Source organism: Anser cygnoides, chromosome Z, assembly GCF_040182565.1.
Source record: "Anser cygnoides isolate HZ-2024a breed goose chromosome Z, Taihu_goose_T2T_genome, whole genome shotgun sequence".
Classification (NCBI taxonomy): domain Eukaryota; kingdom Metazoa; phylum Chordata; class Aves; order Anseriformes; family Anatidae; genus Anser; species Anser cygnoides.
This window is the reverse complement of record NC_089912.1, coordinates 21,231,616-21,249,620: the sequence shown is the minus strand read 5'-3', so window position 1 is coordinate 21,249,620 and position 18,005 is coordinate 21,231,616. Positions and strand designations below refer to the sequence as shown.

Below are 18,005 nucleotides of genomic sequence, written 5' to 3'. Positions count from 1 at the left end.
TTGTATCACAGAAATGCAGCCACACTCAGGTGATGACATTTTGCTCCCTTGTATACAAGTGCTTAATGGAATACAACTTCATTATATCATGCCACTAGTGCTTAAAGAATTGCAGTTCTCATGAGTGTTTCGTCTATGCGGTGATGAGGACAATCTATTTGTACTGGTACCCAATGTATTACTAACCTGATTTGTTCATGAACACTTGCAAACTACCAGCCAATGTGTCCTGATGAATATACTAAGAGACACTGAAGACTCAATCTTGCCAAAATCTAATTGAGCTGACCTTTTAAAAAAAGATGGAATTACCATTTAGGGAGTGAGAACTACTCAAGATTTACTTCTGTAGAATTCTGTACTGCTTAGTAAAGACATTTTAAATGACCATTTTTGTGCTTGGGACTGGTACAGTTTCCCAATGGAAGTGATAACTGATCATTAGTATTTCAGAGGTTATTACATCAACTTGTATGAGAGTCTTTCAAACTGTATTGATTTAAATGCTGAAGAGTTCTTGAGCAGAGTCTCTCCATACACACTGTCCTAAAACTAAAACATTCATTTTCTTAATTTTATTACTTTCCTCTTTTTGTTACCTTGAATAGAAAATCATGTCAGTGTAAACTCACTTTCCACATAGCAACCTGTAAGGATGTAACTATATAACCATTCCTTACAGAATCTACGTTTACATTAGCAGTCTAAATGAAAGACTCAGAGTAGTCTTAGCACAAAGTAAACAGAAAAGACTCAAAAAAGCCAGCATGTTAACTGAATAACTTTAAATCGTAAAACTCTAGGGGTGCACTGACAACAGAACAGACCTCAGAAGATCTTGCTCTTCATGTTATATCTTAGAGTAGAAAGAAGCAAGTAAGTCTTTGAAACAAAGAAGAAAATCTAGAGGGAAAAAAGATGGTCCAAGAGTCACTCTTCACGATTGGTAAGTGTCGCTCAGCCTAAGAAGTTAAGACATGCACATAATTTAGCTACTTATAATTTAAAACAGTTTTCAGATTCAAAACAAATCTATTGGCCACCTCAGACACTCATAAAATTCTTTCTATTTCAAAGGGGAAGAGATAAAAGACTCTTAGAGAAGGCATTTCCCTTGATTTAGACAAGCAGCATGAGACCAGAGGTTGACTAAATCCATGTCCTACATAACTAAAGAAATCTATGCTTTAAAAATATCAGAGAAATGCAACTGAATATTGTAAATTAGTATATCTTCTGCTATTTCTCAGTAGAAACAATGTGGACAATCCCATATACCACATATAAACAAAGTGAAAAGATGGCAACAGTCCTGCTATTTTCATCTCTCTTGAATCACTGAAACTTTTCTCAGACAAAAATACTAACAGTTAGAAAAGTCTTCTTTTCTTGGTGTTCTTGTAACACACTTACTGCAAAAAATCTAGAAGAATTTTGCTTTGATACTGAAAAAAGTCTTGGGGTAAGCTAAGATTTTTGGATACTATCTGGATAATTTTGGATAAAATTTCAGGTAGAGAGCAACTACTTTTCCTGCTGTAATGAAACTTCCCAATTTCTTCTCAAAAGGGGATAACCCCCCCCCCCCACACACACACACACTCAGAGCAACTGCAAGACTATTTATTCTATTAACCTTGGCAGAATACTTTTTTTGCCTGTTCCCCTCCCCCCAACCCCACCCCAAAGCAAGTGAATTGATCTCACTGAAAATTAGTAAGAATTTCAATGTGCATTACCTGTAACTGAACGTTTCAGCCCAGAAGCTGATATTTACAATGACTCGGAAAAATGAAATCAAAGACTTAATCTTACCAAATGGTTTTCAAATATATCTTCAACATTTTCACACAGTTAGTTCTGCATAGGTCTAGTAGTAATTCCATCATCTCAGATACTATGGTTAGCTGTCAGCATTTGTTTGCACATACACAAAAACAAACATATTTAATATGTAGAGATCTAACGGGAAAATGAAAGAAAAAAACAGTCACCTTCAATATACGTGATGCCAAATGTCTAAAAAGCAAACTCTGTAATCTTCCTGAAGTTGGTGGGAAGGGAAGAGGAAGTATTTCAGACAATGGACAGTATAGATAGGATGCTATTTTATGTATATTTAAGAAACTTATTTTATCGGTGACTTTTTTTTTTTTAAACAAAGAAAAAAGAGGCAAAGAAATTTTCTGCATTTCTGCCATAAAATCCCCTGCTACATAAACTTTTATTCATAACAACTCTAAAATTATCAGGAAGAATATCTTTAGACAAGAAGTTGCAGACAAATTACATTTCGTCCTTTCCAAGTCTCGTTCTTGTACATTGTGCTTATACAGAAAACAGGAAATTCTCTTCATCTCAGTTGTCTGATACGCATAAATATCTGGGCTCAAAGCCTTGACACTGATACTGATGATGGCAGCAATTCATAACCAATTATGAAAAAAAACCAACACCCAAACCAAAGCAAACCTACTTTAAAATTAACCCTGGATCTAGAACTGTCTGTTTTATTGGAAGTACAAAGTATCTATACAAAGCACAAGAAACATCTCTCTTCGTTTAGTAATTTACTTTGAGTTGCTCTGAAAATCAGGGATACACTACTTAGTATTTATTCCCAACTTTTGCTCGACATACCTTGGAGAGAGTTCTCTCAGGAAAAGCAAGAAGCTATGTATTTCTACTGTAACAGAGTAGGAGCTAAGAGGACTGGAAACACAGACTGTATGACAGGCTGTTGACATGGATACATGAAGACATGCAGAATTTGAAAGAGAATTACAATAAACACACTTTGCTATTTCAGTCTTTAGATAACATATACCAACTTTCACATGTGATAGCTACAACTTAATTCCTTTTAGGTCCAGCTCTTATTTTTCTAAAGCAATTACCAGCTCCTAACTGCAGCATGCAATAATCTAAATGATTTGCTCATATTTAGGACATTACTTTAATATTCCTTTATTTTATTACAGGAAAACATTCATCACAGGCATGTTTCTGCTTCAGAAGAGACAGAAGACTTTTTCTTCCCTGTGAATGATTCACAGAAAGCCTACATCACTGCATCTGACTTCAAAAGAACAGAAACTGACTCTTTATGACAGGGATATATGAACTGGGTAAATGCCCAAGCCATTGCTCAAAGCATGCCTGTAGCAGTATCATCACTTCTTTCCAGACAGGCACACTAAGCTGAAGCAATGACTTTTGTTTTCCTGGTTAAACTCAATGGAGTTAAAGTCAAAGTCAAAAGAAAAACTAATATTTGGATTCATTATGCATCAGAGGCATCTTTCTTTGCTAGTGGAAAAGTATAGATTTTAGTGCCATAGGCTGTTGTCTTTAAAAAGGTTTACAATAAGCCAAGAACCTAACATTTTTAAAAGGAATCCTGAAAGACTAAGAAAAACATGTGCATGTGGTCACAAACACTTACAATGTTTACTAATTTACAGTAATTTACAGTTCTCTCTGCTGTTTTGAATCCCAAAGCATTAGTCACTACAACACGTATCACAATGAGATCTTTCCATTGCAAAACATGCCACACAGAGAAGGTCCCATCTTTACACTGAAGGCACATAATTCTTGAGGCTCTACGACAACTTCTCAGTGTACTTCCATGGTTTTTTTTGCTCCTTCTTCCAGCTTCAGCATTACTCTGTTCCTTGCCAAAATTACTGATTTGTCTTCCGTACAGGGCACAAGCAGGAACATCTAAAACCAGTACAACATTTTCTACTCTATGATGTAGAAAAATCTTTCCTCCCTGGTGGGTGGCTTCCATGTTGTCAACACTCAGTTCTATTACTGTTTGGGATTCTTTTTTTGTTTATTTTTGTTTTTTCATTTTTACTTTTTTTTTTTTAAAGTTAAGATAGGTGGGTGTACACATACACCTGAAAATCAGATCAAGTTTTTGAAAAAGGCATGTAACAACAACTGCGACTGAAGAAAAAAGCCTGAATATAACCAAAACTTGTACATGTAGAAAACCAGGTAAAGCAAAAGAATAACACATTCATTTAAAACCATAGCAACACTGCTGCAAGCAATAAAGTGATAAAATATTTTTATCCTTCCAGAATTCTGGAAACAATTTCCTTTGACTGGTCTGAACACACGAATTTGGTGCTCTTGTCAAAATACTTAAAAAAAACATTATTTGGGTATATTTTGGAGAGAGATGATACTATTTGTAACATGGACAAAGAAGCAAAATTACTCTGTTTTCCTGGTTACCTGGTTCACCAAGTTGTTGTTTGAAAGTATAGTTCAGTATGCTGATATTTTGTCATACTACTAATTTGTGTTGGACCCCTGAACTCTCATTGAAAGCCTTATTTCAATCCTTGGAACAGACAGTTTTTTTTTTGAAGAAAGAATTGCAACTGCAAGAAGTAACACAATCAATCATTTGCTCTAACAAAATATTCCCTATTAAAAGAACATACATTACTCTCCTAATTATCACTACTCAATTATCATTAACCATCAGAATAAATCATGTGTAGGTCAGGTTTAGTACTATGTACAACTGTAACTATTAGAATTACCTAACTGAAACTAATAACCTCGGTTTCTAGCATGTCAGCAACATATCACTAACATGAACCACTGCAGATTGTCACTATGTACTCATCTGCTGGAGAGGCAAAAATATTCAATATTTTTTTTTTTTGATAAACATAATGAAAGTTAATAGTGTTTGAAATGAAAATGACAGCAGGTTTTTGTTTCAAAGACCAGTTCTGATGAAATAAAGGTGTTAAAATGTTAAGCTTAAATGACCAGAACAACCAGTATTTTTGGGGGCAGGTGGAAACAAGAAAAGCTGTCATTCCTTTACGCTATAATGACTTCACTGGAGATGCAGTGAACAAATATTACAAGAAGGAAAAAACAAATAATCTCATGCTACGCTACGAAATTCTTACTGTGGAGTTGAACTAGTCTTATTAATTCAAGTAACAGTTGCTGAAAAGTTGGTTATAGTATTTTGTTACAGGATTGTTATTTTTTTTATTCTACGCTAATCAAATATTTATCAGTCATTTTAAAACATTTCTGTGCTTGTGAGATATCACTCTTTAGAATGCTTAATCAACCAAAATACCAGTTTTGTAAAATAAATATACAATGTAAAGAACGATGCTCTTTTCTACCACTTTGTTTATCCTACCCCTCAATGCTATATAATGCCTGGAAAAGGGAAGACGGTTAAGGAAAGGAAGAAGCAAAGATATTCCTCATTGTAACGCACAAATTACCAAAATCACTAAAATTTCAACCTAATTATGGAAAAAGATGATGCTTGTGCAGACCTTTGGTTCTGTTGTCAGAGTGCAATGCATTTAAAAGTGATCAGCACAAGCTTTCAGATACTGCTTATCAATCAATTTAAACATACTTCAGCAGGCATAGAAAAACAAGCAATGCTACCACTTCATACCTTCCTATCTCCTTCTGCTCCCATCTGCTCTTGTACCAGTATTACAGAAATTAACCAGTTTAATCCTGACAGGCAGAGGGTTAGAGGATTATTGCTGCAGAGAAAAGTAAAAAGATGTTCTTACTCTTTATCTCAGTTTCAACCAACTCTACACGGTTCTTTATGTTTTTCTGAAGCAAATTGCCAGACCACTGTGACCTGCCCAAATCCAGGAACTGAGACATTAGTTTTGGAACTCACTGGGGTGATTTTCCTGGAAAACGGGAATTTCTCCACAGACCATTTAACATGAAGATTCCTTTTGGCTTCAACATTGAGATAAGACTCAAGATAACACATGTAAGCACCTACTGGCACAACTGTGGCACAGAATAATGCGTGTACAGAAACTACTGCAATAAGTCTGGAAAAAGACATTAGGTGGAGGACATGAAAATTAACAGACAAGCTAGCTCCATATAATTATGTGCAATGTATCCCTCATTAAGAAATTCCAGTAAGTAATACAAACAACAAATCTTAGTCTTCCTATTTCACTTAAAACTTGATAAACAATTGATTTATGAGAAGATCAGGTTGTTCATATTCTTTCATCCCTATTCACCCTTATACAGAAAATATTTCAAATCCTTAGATATAGATTTTATGGAAGGAAGAGGGATATTTCTCAGCATTACCATTACAGAAAAACTAGAAACAGATGGATCTTATATATTGGTTTGATGTGACCACATTGATTATCAACTAGTTGCATGATTAACCACCAGACTTGGGCAGGATATTATCAACCATCTATTTCTCTTTAGAGATACACACTTTAGAAGGAAAAACATGCTTGGTATCTTTCCACTGAACTTGTCAAAAATGGCCTTAAAGTTCGCTTTTTGAGTGAAATAGAAGAAAACATCACTGAAGCATTTACACGGTCCATTGATCTGTCTCACCAGACTTTACCAGCCTCTTTTCAGAATTTTAGGGAACAGAAGCGCAGCAGCTCCAACCAGAGCTGCTTTCAAACCACTCAGCTTTTCTTCAAGATGTGAATATTGACTCTCTCAAAGTCAACTCTGAAGCTGTATCAAGTTAGACATCCAGTATCTGACATATGCAACACTTTTCAGTTAGCTTATTAAATGTTAAAACTCATGTCATGACATGCATTTGAATGTCATAACATGAAATGTTCTTTATGTTTGGTACAGACGGCCCCAACTCAAATATAATAGAATCATATAACAAATAACAAGTACAATTCTTCTCTAGAATTTATTGTTTTCAAGTATGTTAGCATATGCAATTTAAAAAAAAGTAATTAAAGTGACTTACATACTTCCTAAATTCAATGCATACATAGAGTGACCCCTACCGGTCTGCTAGGCACCCGAGCAAAGATAAAAACCGAAAGAAACCATCACTCCTGGGAATGAATCTGCCCTAATTTACAGGGGCAAACATCAGGTAAAGAATTTACATATTTCATTCAAGTTACAGCATGACTGATACTAATAATTCATAGGCAAAAATACTCCAGTCATCCTATGGACTCTTAAAAATTAATTCTTCCTTTTAATACAAGTAACAAAATAAACAAGCAGAGGGCTTGTAAAGAATGCTTACCATACATATACCTCTTTCTGTGGCTGACAGACATTATTATTAAGAGCTTAAATGTTTCCCCAAAAATTTCTTTAAAAACACCTAGGAGAAATAAACTTCAGTCTACTAGTTTTTAAATGAGAAAAATATATACTTACCGTGCTTTCCCAATTATACATGAGTAGTAATTACTACAATAAGCCCCCATGAATCAGACTAATTTTGCTACTGTTTATATTATACATAACACACAAAGTCATGGAATTATCTAATTATTTGTCTAAATGCTATCTGGTTTCATACACAACTATCTAATAAGCCAGGTGACCAATAATGTGCTCTGACATTGATCACCTAATCAATGTCACACATATCACCTAATATACCATTTATTAATTTAAACAAAGTCTTAAAAATATGTCTGTTTATTTGAAGTGCTGAATGTTCACTTTTTTTTTTTAAATAAATTATATATTAGACACACACTATGTGAAGTCATTACCCAGCTAGGCTCAAAACCGACTTGAAAACAGCAAAGCTTGCACTAAATGTGAATTCTCAGTGCATTTCTTTGACCATCAAGCTTTTTAATAACAAACACATATAATTACAACATAAAGCATGCAGGAGATTCACCAAACAAGAGGAACATTTGCCTTTAACTTCACTTCAGCCAGTATTCATTTCAAGAATCTAGTACTAGAAAGCAATGTTAATTGCCACTCCTAAAGGAAACCTCTGCTCAGAAAGCTTAGGAGACAAAAATTCAACATTCTCTCCCTGCTTAAAAATTCTTGCAAATTAAGAGAAATATTCTGTAGCTATTGAAAATTTCTACTGCATCTAAACCAAGTCAGCCCACTGCTGCACAATACTTATTCATACCAGGAGCTCACAAAAAACACCACTAGTTCCGGATGCTCAGGGGTAGCTGGAACCGGGGGGCAAAATCTGGACCTCTGAACTCTCAGCGGTCACATGCAGTCTAGCCTACACCCTGACTCTTCATTTCTGACCACTCCAGGCTGTTGAAGTGAACAATTACAGCCCAAAGTTGTTTTTGAAATGCATTCAGCCAGTGCTAATTTAGCACACCAAATCCCTAGGGCCTTCAACAGGATCTCCACGTTACAGAGATTTTTTGGGGGGAGTCATATTTAAATATTTACAATGTTACACAAAGAATAATAAAAAAAAAAAAAAACAACGACATGCTATGAAATATTTAAGAAGACTGTAACTTCACATTTTTTTCAAAACCAAACAGTGAACTTTGCTATTATTTCCACTGAAATACACAGAGCACTACAACATCCTCTGTGAAAGTATAAAATTTAGACATTATTATGTTGAAAAAAACAAAAACGAAATAACACTGAGATTAAAAGTCATGCATTCCAAAGACATGAACATCAAGAAATAACATATAATTTAATGAATCCCTTAGTGCTTAATGCCTCAGAGATAATTAAAAACTTACTTCTCATGATCTTGGTGCCTTTCAGTGAGCAAGTGCTCCAATTTTGTCGTGGTCTGCCTTGCTCATCATATTTGATCACAGGCCTGGCAAGTGCCACGTTAAACCTGAACTGAACCAAGCATTACCAACTTCCTTATCACCCTTTTTTCTACTGTATCCTTACTGGACTATACCAGCTCTTCACAAAAATCAAATACAAGTAATATTACTGTCATCTTTTGTGAATGTGGAAATAACACACTGAAACACTTAATTCAAAAAACTTTAGAAACATTTGCTAATTCCAGACATCCAATTTGCGATACCAAGGAGTAAATCTGGCAGAAAGCTTCTCTAGGAAATGATTTACCAAACCTGTGCAGTTCAACTAGGAATCCGCTGCCATCCAGGTGTCTTCGGAGCGAGTGTCAAAAACCATCAGAGGAGTTGCCAGGGCAAGGGAAAATCATGTGCACAGCTTTGAGACAAACCCAAGAGATAGATCTCAAGAGGGCCAAGCACTGTTAGAAGTTTAGCCTGAGGTGAACCTGGTCCTTCCCACAACCTGTCAAAAAGTTGAAGGACTTAAATTTTCAAAACCTTTGTCCCCTGTAGTCTGCTTGGTGAAACACGGAGTCTGTAGCTTTGTATTACATCAAAAATGTGACTGTCTCCAAGCTGTTTGCACTAACAGAAGGGGCATAAGCCTATTAAAATCCATTACTCCCTCTTTATCGTAGTAGAAAGTAACATAATGCCAAAGCTGTTGCCAAGCCAGACATGTAACTGCATCAGTAGTCTGCTCTGATCAAACTACAGCTTTTTACCTGTACCAGGTTCCAAGACCTGATCTCTGTTCAGCAGTGCAAAGCCATGCAGTGACTGCAGGGATGTAAGAGCATATTTGGCTGGTTTGGGAATTTCCACAAACTATTTTTCAGAGCGTGCTCTCATGGTACCTTGTCTCTTCTGCAGATTTGAGTGTCCAAAGGACCTCTCCAGCAATGCGTGGGCAGTCTGTGCATGCACTGAGCTCTTGGGTAAAAAACACTCATGGAGGCCTGGACATAACCAGTAATCAAAATCAAATCTTCTGTCTTGTGTTAGATGTCTCCAAACAAGCTTGTGCTGAAACTGTTCTTAAGAAAAAAAATAATAATAATACTTTGTTCTTCTAGTTAAGTGCCTCGATGATCCAGCATTGAGGCCTCCAGTCAAAGGCTGTCAGCCACTACACAAATTGCCTGGCTACTCACTTGCCTCCCCTGATAAATTGATCAATCAGTCCCCAACACTCACTCCTCTGCAAATCTGCTGATGATTTGTAAATGGAATCTTGTTTCACTGTCTACAAAATAAGAATTAAGAACTGTTATAATGCAGGAGGCAGAAAGGGGCTTCCGTCATTAAAATTTTGCAACCTCGGCCTGAGTAAATGTTGACTCTTATTGCCTACTTATCACACCACCCCCCATAATCTCACCCTGTTTCCTTAAGAAATACAGAAATTGCCTGCAAGGCAATGTGATACAAGGAATAAAGATCTTTCATCTTAGTCACCTTCTTTGTTAATAACTGTGATCCTTGCGTACTAAGGATTTCTAAATCAGTCAGCACCAAAAACCCGCTATGCCAAGGACAGCAGTGAAATACAAGGGGCTTATTTAATGCTCGGGCCAGAAGCACATTGCCACACTGCTGCACACCCAATGTTCTGCACCAAGCCTTCTTTTTTAAAGTATTAGTCTTGCAGGAACTGCTGAAGATTTTTGGTTGTTTCCTTGGTGTTAAAGGCAAAAAGCTATATCTAAATATAAACAATAAATTAATTACAGACATCGAGAATAAAATGAAACTAAGCAACCTGTGGATGCGTCTAAGAGCAGCAAAAGGGAACTGGAATGGCAGGTGGCACAACACTGCTTTACTGCCTTGCTCTACCTGTGATTTCTGGCAAAACATATGGTCTGAGATGCAACAGAGTGTGTTAGGGCTCAACAGAACACACATAGGACCAAGCACACAAGAACTTTCTGAAAATCCATTACATAGTGGTAGCGGCTCCTTCATTATGCCATGGGCAAGGTCTGCACTAGCAGGGAACATGCAAGAAATGTCAGGCAAAGACGATAGCACTAATCTTTAAGCACCAAAGTCCACATTGGCAAGGAAGAGCATACCCATGAAGTTGAAAACAGGTACTTAATGCATTAACTAAATACAAGATTAGCCGTTATCTTCAGTAAGCTCTGCAGGTAGGCAGTGCAGCAACAACAGCCACTATACAAATCCCCCTGGAATATTCTGTAACTCTTTAAAACAGAGGTCTCTGATCAGCACCTGAAAACTCTTGATGGTAACTGGTACAAATTGCTTGGTCTTTGTTCTTTGATTTCTGTCATCAGGAAATGTGAAGACTCTTCTAACTTCCCAAACTTGTATAAGCTGCCTTCAAGCCTCTTCAGATCAGACAGGATTGAGGTGGAACACATCTGCGCTTTCAGCTGTTAACTCTGGGAAAGGCTCCTGCAGGGCCTTCCCCTCTTGTAACAACCTGCCTGTATCCTTTTTTTTTTTTTTTTATTTTACCAGACAGGTGAGAATCACAAAATGGTTTGGGTTGGGTTGGAAGGGACTTTAAAGATCGTCTAACTCCAACCCCTCTGCCATGGGCAGGGACAAAGGGATGGACAACCAGAGCTCTGATCAGCCCTACTGCCATTCCTGTCTCTGTGCTGCTTTCTGCTTCACAGGTAAAACACCAGTCTAGGCATCTCTTCATAATCCAGCCATCTAGCAATTTAAACATTTGAAGAGCTTGCATTTTATGGCAGAAACTATATACAGGAAGAGGTGCACTGAGGTAAGAGTCAAAACAAATATTTTTCATTTCCTTACTAGCTTATAGAGTCAGATGTTTCCCCCCCGGTCTGCACCTCCCTTCATTGCTATGTACATGTACAGTTATGGAAACAGATACACTTGGTCCAGTTCTGCACTGTTACTGTTTGTAAGTCTGAAGTACTAAACAAATAAGCACTGGGGTCGGTGTAAACACTGAACAAAATGCATTACTGAATAGTATTAGCAGTGTTTAAACAAGGCACAAAAAAATAATCTGATGCGACAAGTCTGCCCCAATCACTGCACTCGCCTCAAAATTTAATGCTATTTGGGAACAGGAAAGAACTACCTCCAGGAAGACCTTGCAAAAGGCTAAGAAAAGAAAAAATGTTTCTTCTCTACCTGGAGAGGTAGCAGCTCATGATTGTTTCTGTGACCATTCCACTATGAGAACCTCTAATATTTCCAAGGGGAAGAGAAAACAGCTACTCCAGGTGAACTCTCAGGAACGGTAGAAAGCCACAGAATTTGTAAGTGATAAGAGGCTAGGGACTGGATAGAGATTAAATTGTTGAAATAATGCAAAGAATGATTACTGAGTTTTTGCTAGAGGCTTACAATACTGAGAGACCTCAGGCAGATCTATTCTAGTCCTGTATCTCTGTGAGTTACTTAGCTGTCTCAAGGCAGGACCAACTATACTTCTAAGTCTTGGCAGAAACATTTAAACCTCATGCAGACAGAGTTTCCATACTCTACTCCTGAAAGTTACTCTCATGCTGCAGTATCTTCATTATTCAACACCATTTCATAATAAATCTTTCTCACTTCTGGTGGAGAGGACAAGAAACTGCCCAGAAGAGGATTACAGCATCTCCAATATGCAGGCTGATTTGCCTCCTTTCTCTTTCTAACAGCCTTTATGTTACTGAGGACTGCTAAAAAGTTCCTGCCCAATGCTCTCTCCTTTCACAGTAAAAAAAAAAAAGGTGCATTTCATTCTTCACAAGAATTATCAGTCCAGAAAGTAGTGTAATAGTTATATATGGTCATATGCCCTTCTACATTGCTTTCTCTTATGGACACTCTTCCCCACAAGTTCCCATGCTTCTTAGAGTGCAGTACTGAAGTCTGGACACAGGTGTCCAGCTTAGTATACACTCCATTCATCATTGGTAAGGACTACTCTTTCTCATATTCGTCTTTCAAAACCCTGGCAGGTACAGCTAACATTAGCGTCATGGCCACCTTGTGATGTAAAAGCCCCACGTCTGTTCAGCAGACATGTTACCTAATCCGTTGGATCCTATGCTGTGTTACTGATTATTTTTTGTTAAAATCAGCACTTGGCATCAGTTCCTGTTGAATTATCACCCAATTTTCCTTTCCTGAATAATATTTCCAATTCAAATTTATTTTTGATTCTACTCTTGTTCTCCAGAATGTTCACTGTTACTTCCACCTTGGTGTTGATGGCAAGTTTCAATAAGGACACTATCCCATCATCCAGGTCATTAAAACATCAGCTTGTACCGGACCACAAACAGAGCTCTCTGCAATACCACTCAAAAAATCCTTCCAGTGTTGGCATACGCATGTGCTTCTGAATACCTGTAGCCACATATGTACAACGTGTGTGTGTGCATGCATGCCTACCTTCTGCCCCTGTGCAAATATAATGAGTTTGGCTTTGGTCTTTGCTTAGCAACAGCTGATGTAGCTTGCAACAGTACAAATAAAACTCAAACGTTAAGAGCATCTGCACTGGATTCAACTAACTTGTACTTTCCACAACTCACAGCATTTTTTAACTAGAAAATATGGCAGAGCTCTTTTAGTGATGCATGTATAACACATGCTAAGCACCCTGCAAAAATGTACAGTAAGTTTCAAAGAAATTGTACTATAAAAAACTCCACCAAGGAATAAAAGCAAAACATTTTCAAAAGTTGGTCTACCTCAAGCTTGAAAAGAAATTTTCCTTCTTTCTTTTCATGCACAATAATGCAACAGTGGGTTCTGACCCTAACCCAGAGTTTCTCTGAGGAACTGTATAATGCAGTAGTATTTTTCTGAAAATATTTAGAACAGAGAGCGAAAAAATGCAGGCTCATTTGACCATTTAGCTTAGCTAAACAAATCTGCTAGCAAATGTGGAAGCTGAAGAGGAAAGGAAAGTGGCAGATTTGCACAGACTTGCTAGCGGGGTGCTCAGAGTTACATTGCTGTCAGAAATTCCCTAGGTAAAATTAAAAAGAAATGCATTGTGCTCAGGCATTTTTATAAATTCCTCAGAGATACCATGAATATTAATAAGAACATTTTTTAAAACAGTCTGTTAAATATTAAAGTATGTGCATGTATGCCATAGCAATGTACAACAATTGAATAAAAATTTGCTCTTCCCACAGGACTAACTAATACATATTTTTCCGCACTTCAGAGAAATTCTTGTTAACCCAAACTAACATGTTCAAAATAACAAGATTCAATGATCTGGCAGTTTTTAAGAACAGATTACTGACATGGTTTTGAATGTTTCTTAGATGAAATCACTAACATTAACACCTTCACATTAATCGATTGGTGTCAGCAGAATTCTGGAGAGCTATGCTGCAGGCTCCAACTCCAAAGTAGTAATCAATTAAGGAAGTCAGCTGAAAAAAAATGATGCAAAGATCAGAGTTGTCAATGGCGAAATAATCTCATCTCAGTGGTGTCAAAGGAAGAGTAAAAAAATGTCATACACTTATTTCATAATGAAAGAAAACTACTGTAAACAAAGATCTAATTAAACAACAATACACAGATAACTAATTAAAATCTATGAATAAATTCCTCATAAATCTGTATTATAGGGCATATTTATGTAATTCAATGTAAGATACATTTAGGCAGAAATTGTACAAGCTTTTCTCTCTTTTTTAAAAAACACTACTGAAGAACATACTTGCTAAAAAACACAGTGATTTTATTGAGAGAGTACTAAAGCTCCAAATAACAGAGTTAAACACCAAGAAAATAATAATCAAATATATTCAGTCTAGTCCGCAGAAATCACTTAACATTTTTACAACTGAAGCACTTTTTTCCCCAAAAGGGAGAAACAAAGCCACTGAATTTTGTCTGCATGTTCCATCCATAAACAACACTTAAGCACAAATAATGTCGCATTGTTAAGCTGCGAATTCTTGTATCTGCTGAGTTAGCAAAGATGTCCACAGCAGGATGTTGAGAAGGGGGGCATTAAATACCACTCAAAATAGGGTTCTCATTTCTCCATACTCTTTGTTTGGCTATCACCATCATGAGGGCCTCTTCCACGTTACATGCCATAGAAAGCTACCTGACACAATCTGTAGTGCATTCTTTACCTTCCACAGGCAAACCATCAGAATCTATTAAAATTACTTTACGCCGATAGCACTAGAGACATGACAAATCACAGGCCAAGAGTCAGATACCAAAGAATGTGTCTTAGGGCATTGGGGCCAGGCCGATTTGCAAGCAAATGATATTGTGTGAAGCTGGCATGCTCAGTGCATGACAAACTGATGCAATTTCAGTACTGTCGGAGAAGCTGGCTGAGATTTCTCTGATGCTGGCTACGGTTAGTGTACAGAATTGTGCAGAGTTCCCAGATTTGAATCACTTGGGGCCTGAGAGGGCTTCACTTGACAAGCCACAAATAATTACACTACACTCTTTCTATTGTACTCTATTATTTTGCCTCTTATCTGTAAGCTTTGAGCACTCATGAACAAGCAAGGTCGCTTCTATTTTGACCATGATGCAACAAAACATTGTTCTTTTGTGATATGATAAATAAAATGCAGCCCTGCAGACTAAACATTTTTATCAGGTCCATTTTCCACTTTTATAAGCAACAACAACTTTGGGAGCTTGTTAGCACAGTAGAGGTTGGAAATAACCATGTAGGCAGGTTCATGAGCTTTTCACTTACGAGTGTGATACAGCTATCTCGTTATTGCAAAAACTCATTTGAGAAATGGGGCATTAAGTTCTTAGCCCTTAACAGATAACAGTTATATCTATGATTACTTTAAGCAGGTTTTTACCCCCTTTCAAATCAGCAATTTTTGACAATTTAGTTGGTGAGTAGCAAAAAATAGTTTTAAATGTACACTACATTGCCACTTCTTACCTAGACACCAAATGCATTCCTAAACTAAAGTAACTGCATTTTCCTGTGTTAGCTCACAAAATGTACTATTCAAACACCCAAGCAGACTGAAAGTCTTGCTTTACTAGTATTATCTTGGCCACTGAATTTAAGAACAATAATGACATTCATAGCATTCACAAAAAAAAAAAAAAAAAAAAAGGAGGATCAAAAGAAGAAGCAGTGGCATTCATGGCTTAGGTAACTAAGTTCTAGTCACCTTTTCCTAGTTCACAGAACATTCAACTTTCAGAAAAAAATGTCTTCCTTCTCCCATGGACTGGGTAAAAATCAGGCTTATAATTTAGGGTTCTGTGTTACAAACCAGATGCTACTCCTCCTTTTCAGTCTTAGAACTAGGTTTAGAGATTTTCCAAAGCTGCAATTAGCCACAAACCATCTAGTAGTAAAGGAAAAACTCAAACATGAATACTTAATGCATGTAGGAATAAAATGATTCTTAAAACCTTTCCTGATTGCTATTAGCATACTCCTTTTACACTTACTTTTTGGATACATATATAGTAGAAATTATGCACCAGAAGGTAAATAGAAAGTGTTAAAAGATTTCTTAACTGAAAGTGATGAACTTAAAATATATTATCCTACTTCGTCTCTAATTCAGGCCAACACAAAGATTGTCTTATCTGAGAGAAGACAATTACTATCCTCTCTAGAACTCCTGATAAGTTCTTACGAAGTTCTGTTTTAAAAGGGAAGAATATTCGTTCCATTTTCCTAACTGGTATGAAAAATTTATGACAAAGCCTGGAAGTCTGACATCATAATATTTCTGCCAATGGAAGGCAAAATTGAAAAAAACAAAGAACCAGATTGTGATGTATAGAAAAAATACAGCAGAAAAAATACAGCATACAAAAGCATACTTCAGAATCTACTTGAGCTTTGTAATCTGTGTCAAAACAGATTTTTTAAAACACTCTCGGTGAATGGTGAAAAGAATGAATTGCTACCAGTCACACATCCACATTTTAAGCACTCAGCAAAATGAAAGGCCTCTGATATTTTCTATTCAATACCAAAAGTGGATGCTTTTTTTTTTTTTTTACTGCCCTTTTATGCTCTCTCATTATGATTAAAAACAGAAGCTAGGTCTTCGTATTTTAGAGGTAGAATGGATCTTTTATTAAAATGTAACTTTTAAATGTTCTCTAACATACTTTTAAAAATGGAATGGTTTGGAATTTCATGTAGCTTATGTCACTGCAGAACATATTTTTTCTTAATATTTGGCAGAACTCGGAAAAGCAACAGGCTAATACATTTTCTGATCCTATAATGGCATTGGACTGAACTCCAAATCTGTTTTACGGTTACATAGCATTCAACTCCAAATACGTTTTGTTTTTTCTTCACAGGTTTCAAGCAAAGTAAATGTTGTTATAACATTCTTTGACATTCCTGTAAATCTATTAGTTCTTTAATTTATGATTAAAATGAAGACATGTTCCTTATATTTTCACATCTCAAGAGTACATGAAAGTTAGAGTGTAATTACCATCACAGCTTGACTGCAAGGCAGACACATGACCAGGTAGTTCTCTTCCTGGACAGAGCTTGATCACTAAGTAACAAGAAAGGAATCTAAATGCAAAGAAACTGAGGCCTGTGTGAGGCCACAGGTAAAGGCAGTTCACTGAGGTACTTATGGTCACTTTTCATAAAAGCAGTTCGCTGTAATCAATACAAACTTGCTGCTGAACAATTGATTGTTTCACCGCACAATCAAGACTTTGTTTGTCTTTATGGAAGAGATGATAGGAAAGCTTTAGATTTCATTATTTTCCAATTTGGAAATACTGCAACACATGAATACCTTCTGCTCCAGTACAAAAACAGAATCCATTTTTAAAACGTGAATCAATTGCAGGATGAGACAAGGAATACATAAAATACAATAATGGAGATCAGTAATTCTTATCTCACAGTTCTCAAGGTACACTAGGGGGAAAAAAGACCACCATAGAAGTCCCATACCATTTTCACTACACTAAAGCATTAAGTAGTCTTGCAATAATGATGCTGTAACAATGCAGTAATGATGCAGGGTAAGGACAGACGTTACTTTTCACAGCATCTCATCAGGAAACAGCTATTACCAGTGTAAGCAAGAGTGAGTTTTGAAACTCTCTGTACCACGCAGGCAGTTTAACAACTGTTGCCTAGAGGCCCTGGTCTTAACTGTGACCCACAAACACTGTGATTCACAAATAAATAATCTACTAAATGGAAGATGCTGTGGAGGCTTGAGGGTCATTCGTGATACATTACCGACCCTACCTGCATTGGTGGCAGCTTCGGACTCAAAAGCATCTTCACAGATTTCCTACACACACATTTCTAGAGCTGAAGGTTGTTACGAACAGGAGGGGGAGCTCTCACCGCACCGGCAGCGGAGGAAGGGGAGGAAAAGTGGTGTTTCGATGAGCACCTGGAACGCA

The 18,005-nt window shown here is 36.8% G+C and overlaps 1 protein-coding gene across 6 annotated transcripts in view; it reads right to left on the bottom strand.

Annotated features, from left to right (window-relative positions):
• SNX24 (sorting nexin 24) overlaps nt 1-18,005 on the bottom strand; it is a 106,143-nt gene that overhangs the window by 72,871 nt on the left and 15,267 nt on the right. For 2 of the 6 annotated variants that reach the window (XM_066989106.1, XM_066989104.1), the window contains one exon: nt 1,708-9,864. The exons of 2 other annotated variants lie outside the window; for them this stretch is intronic. In XM_066989106.1, the coding sequence (XP_066845207.1) occupies nt 9,812-9,864 (53 nt within the window). In that variant the 3' untranslated portion in view covers nt 1,708-9,811. Of the gene's footprint in view, nt 1-1,707; nt 9,865-18,005 lie in introns of those variants that run through there. 2 more of the 6 variants (XR_010828005.1, XM_066989105.1) reach the window with 2 other exon arrangements.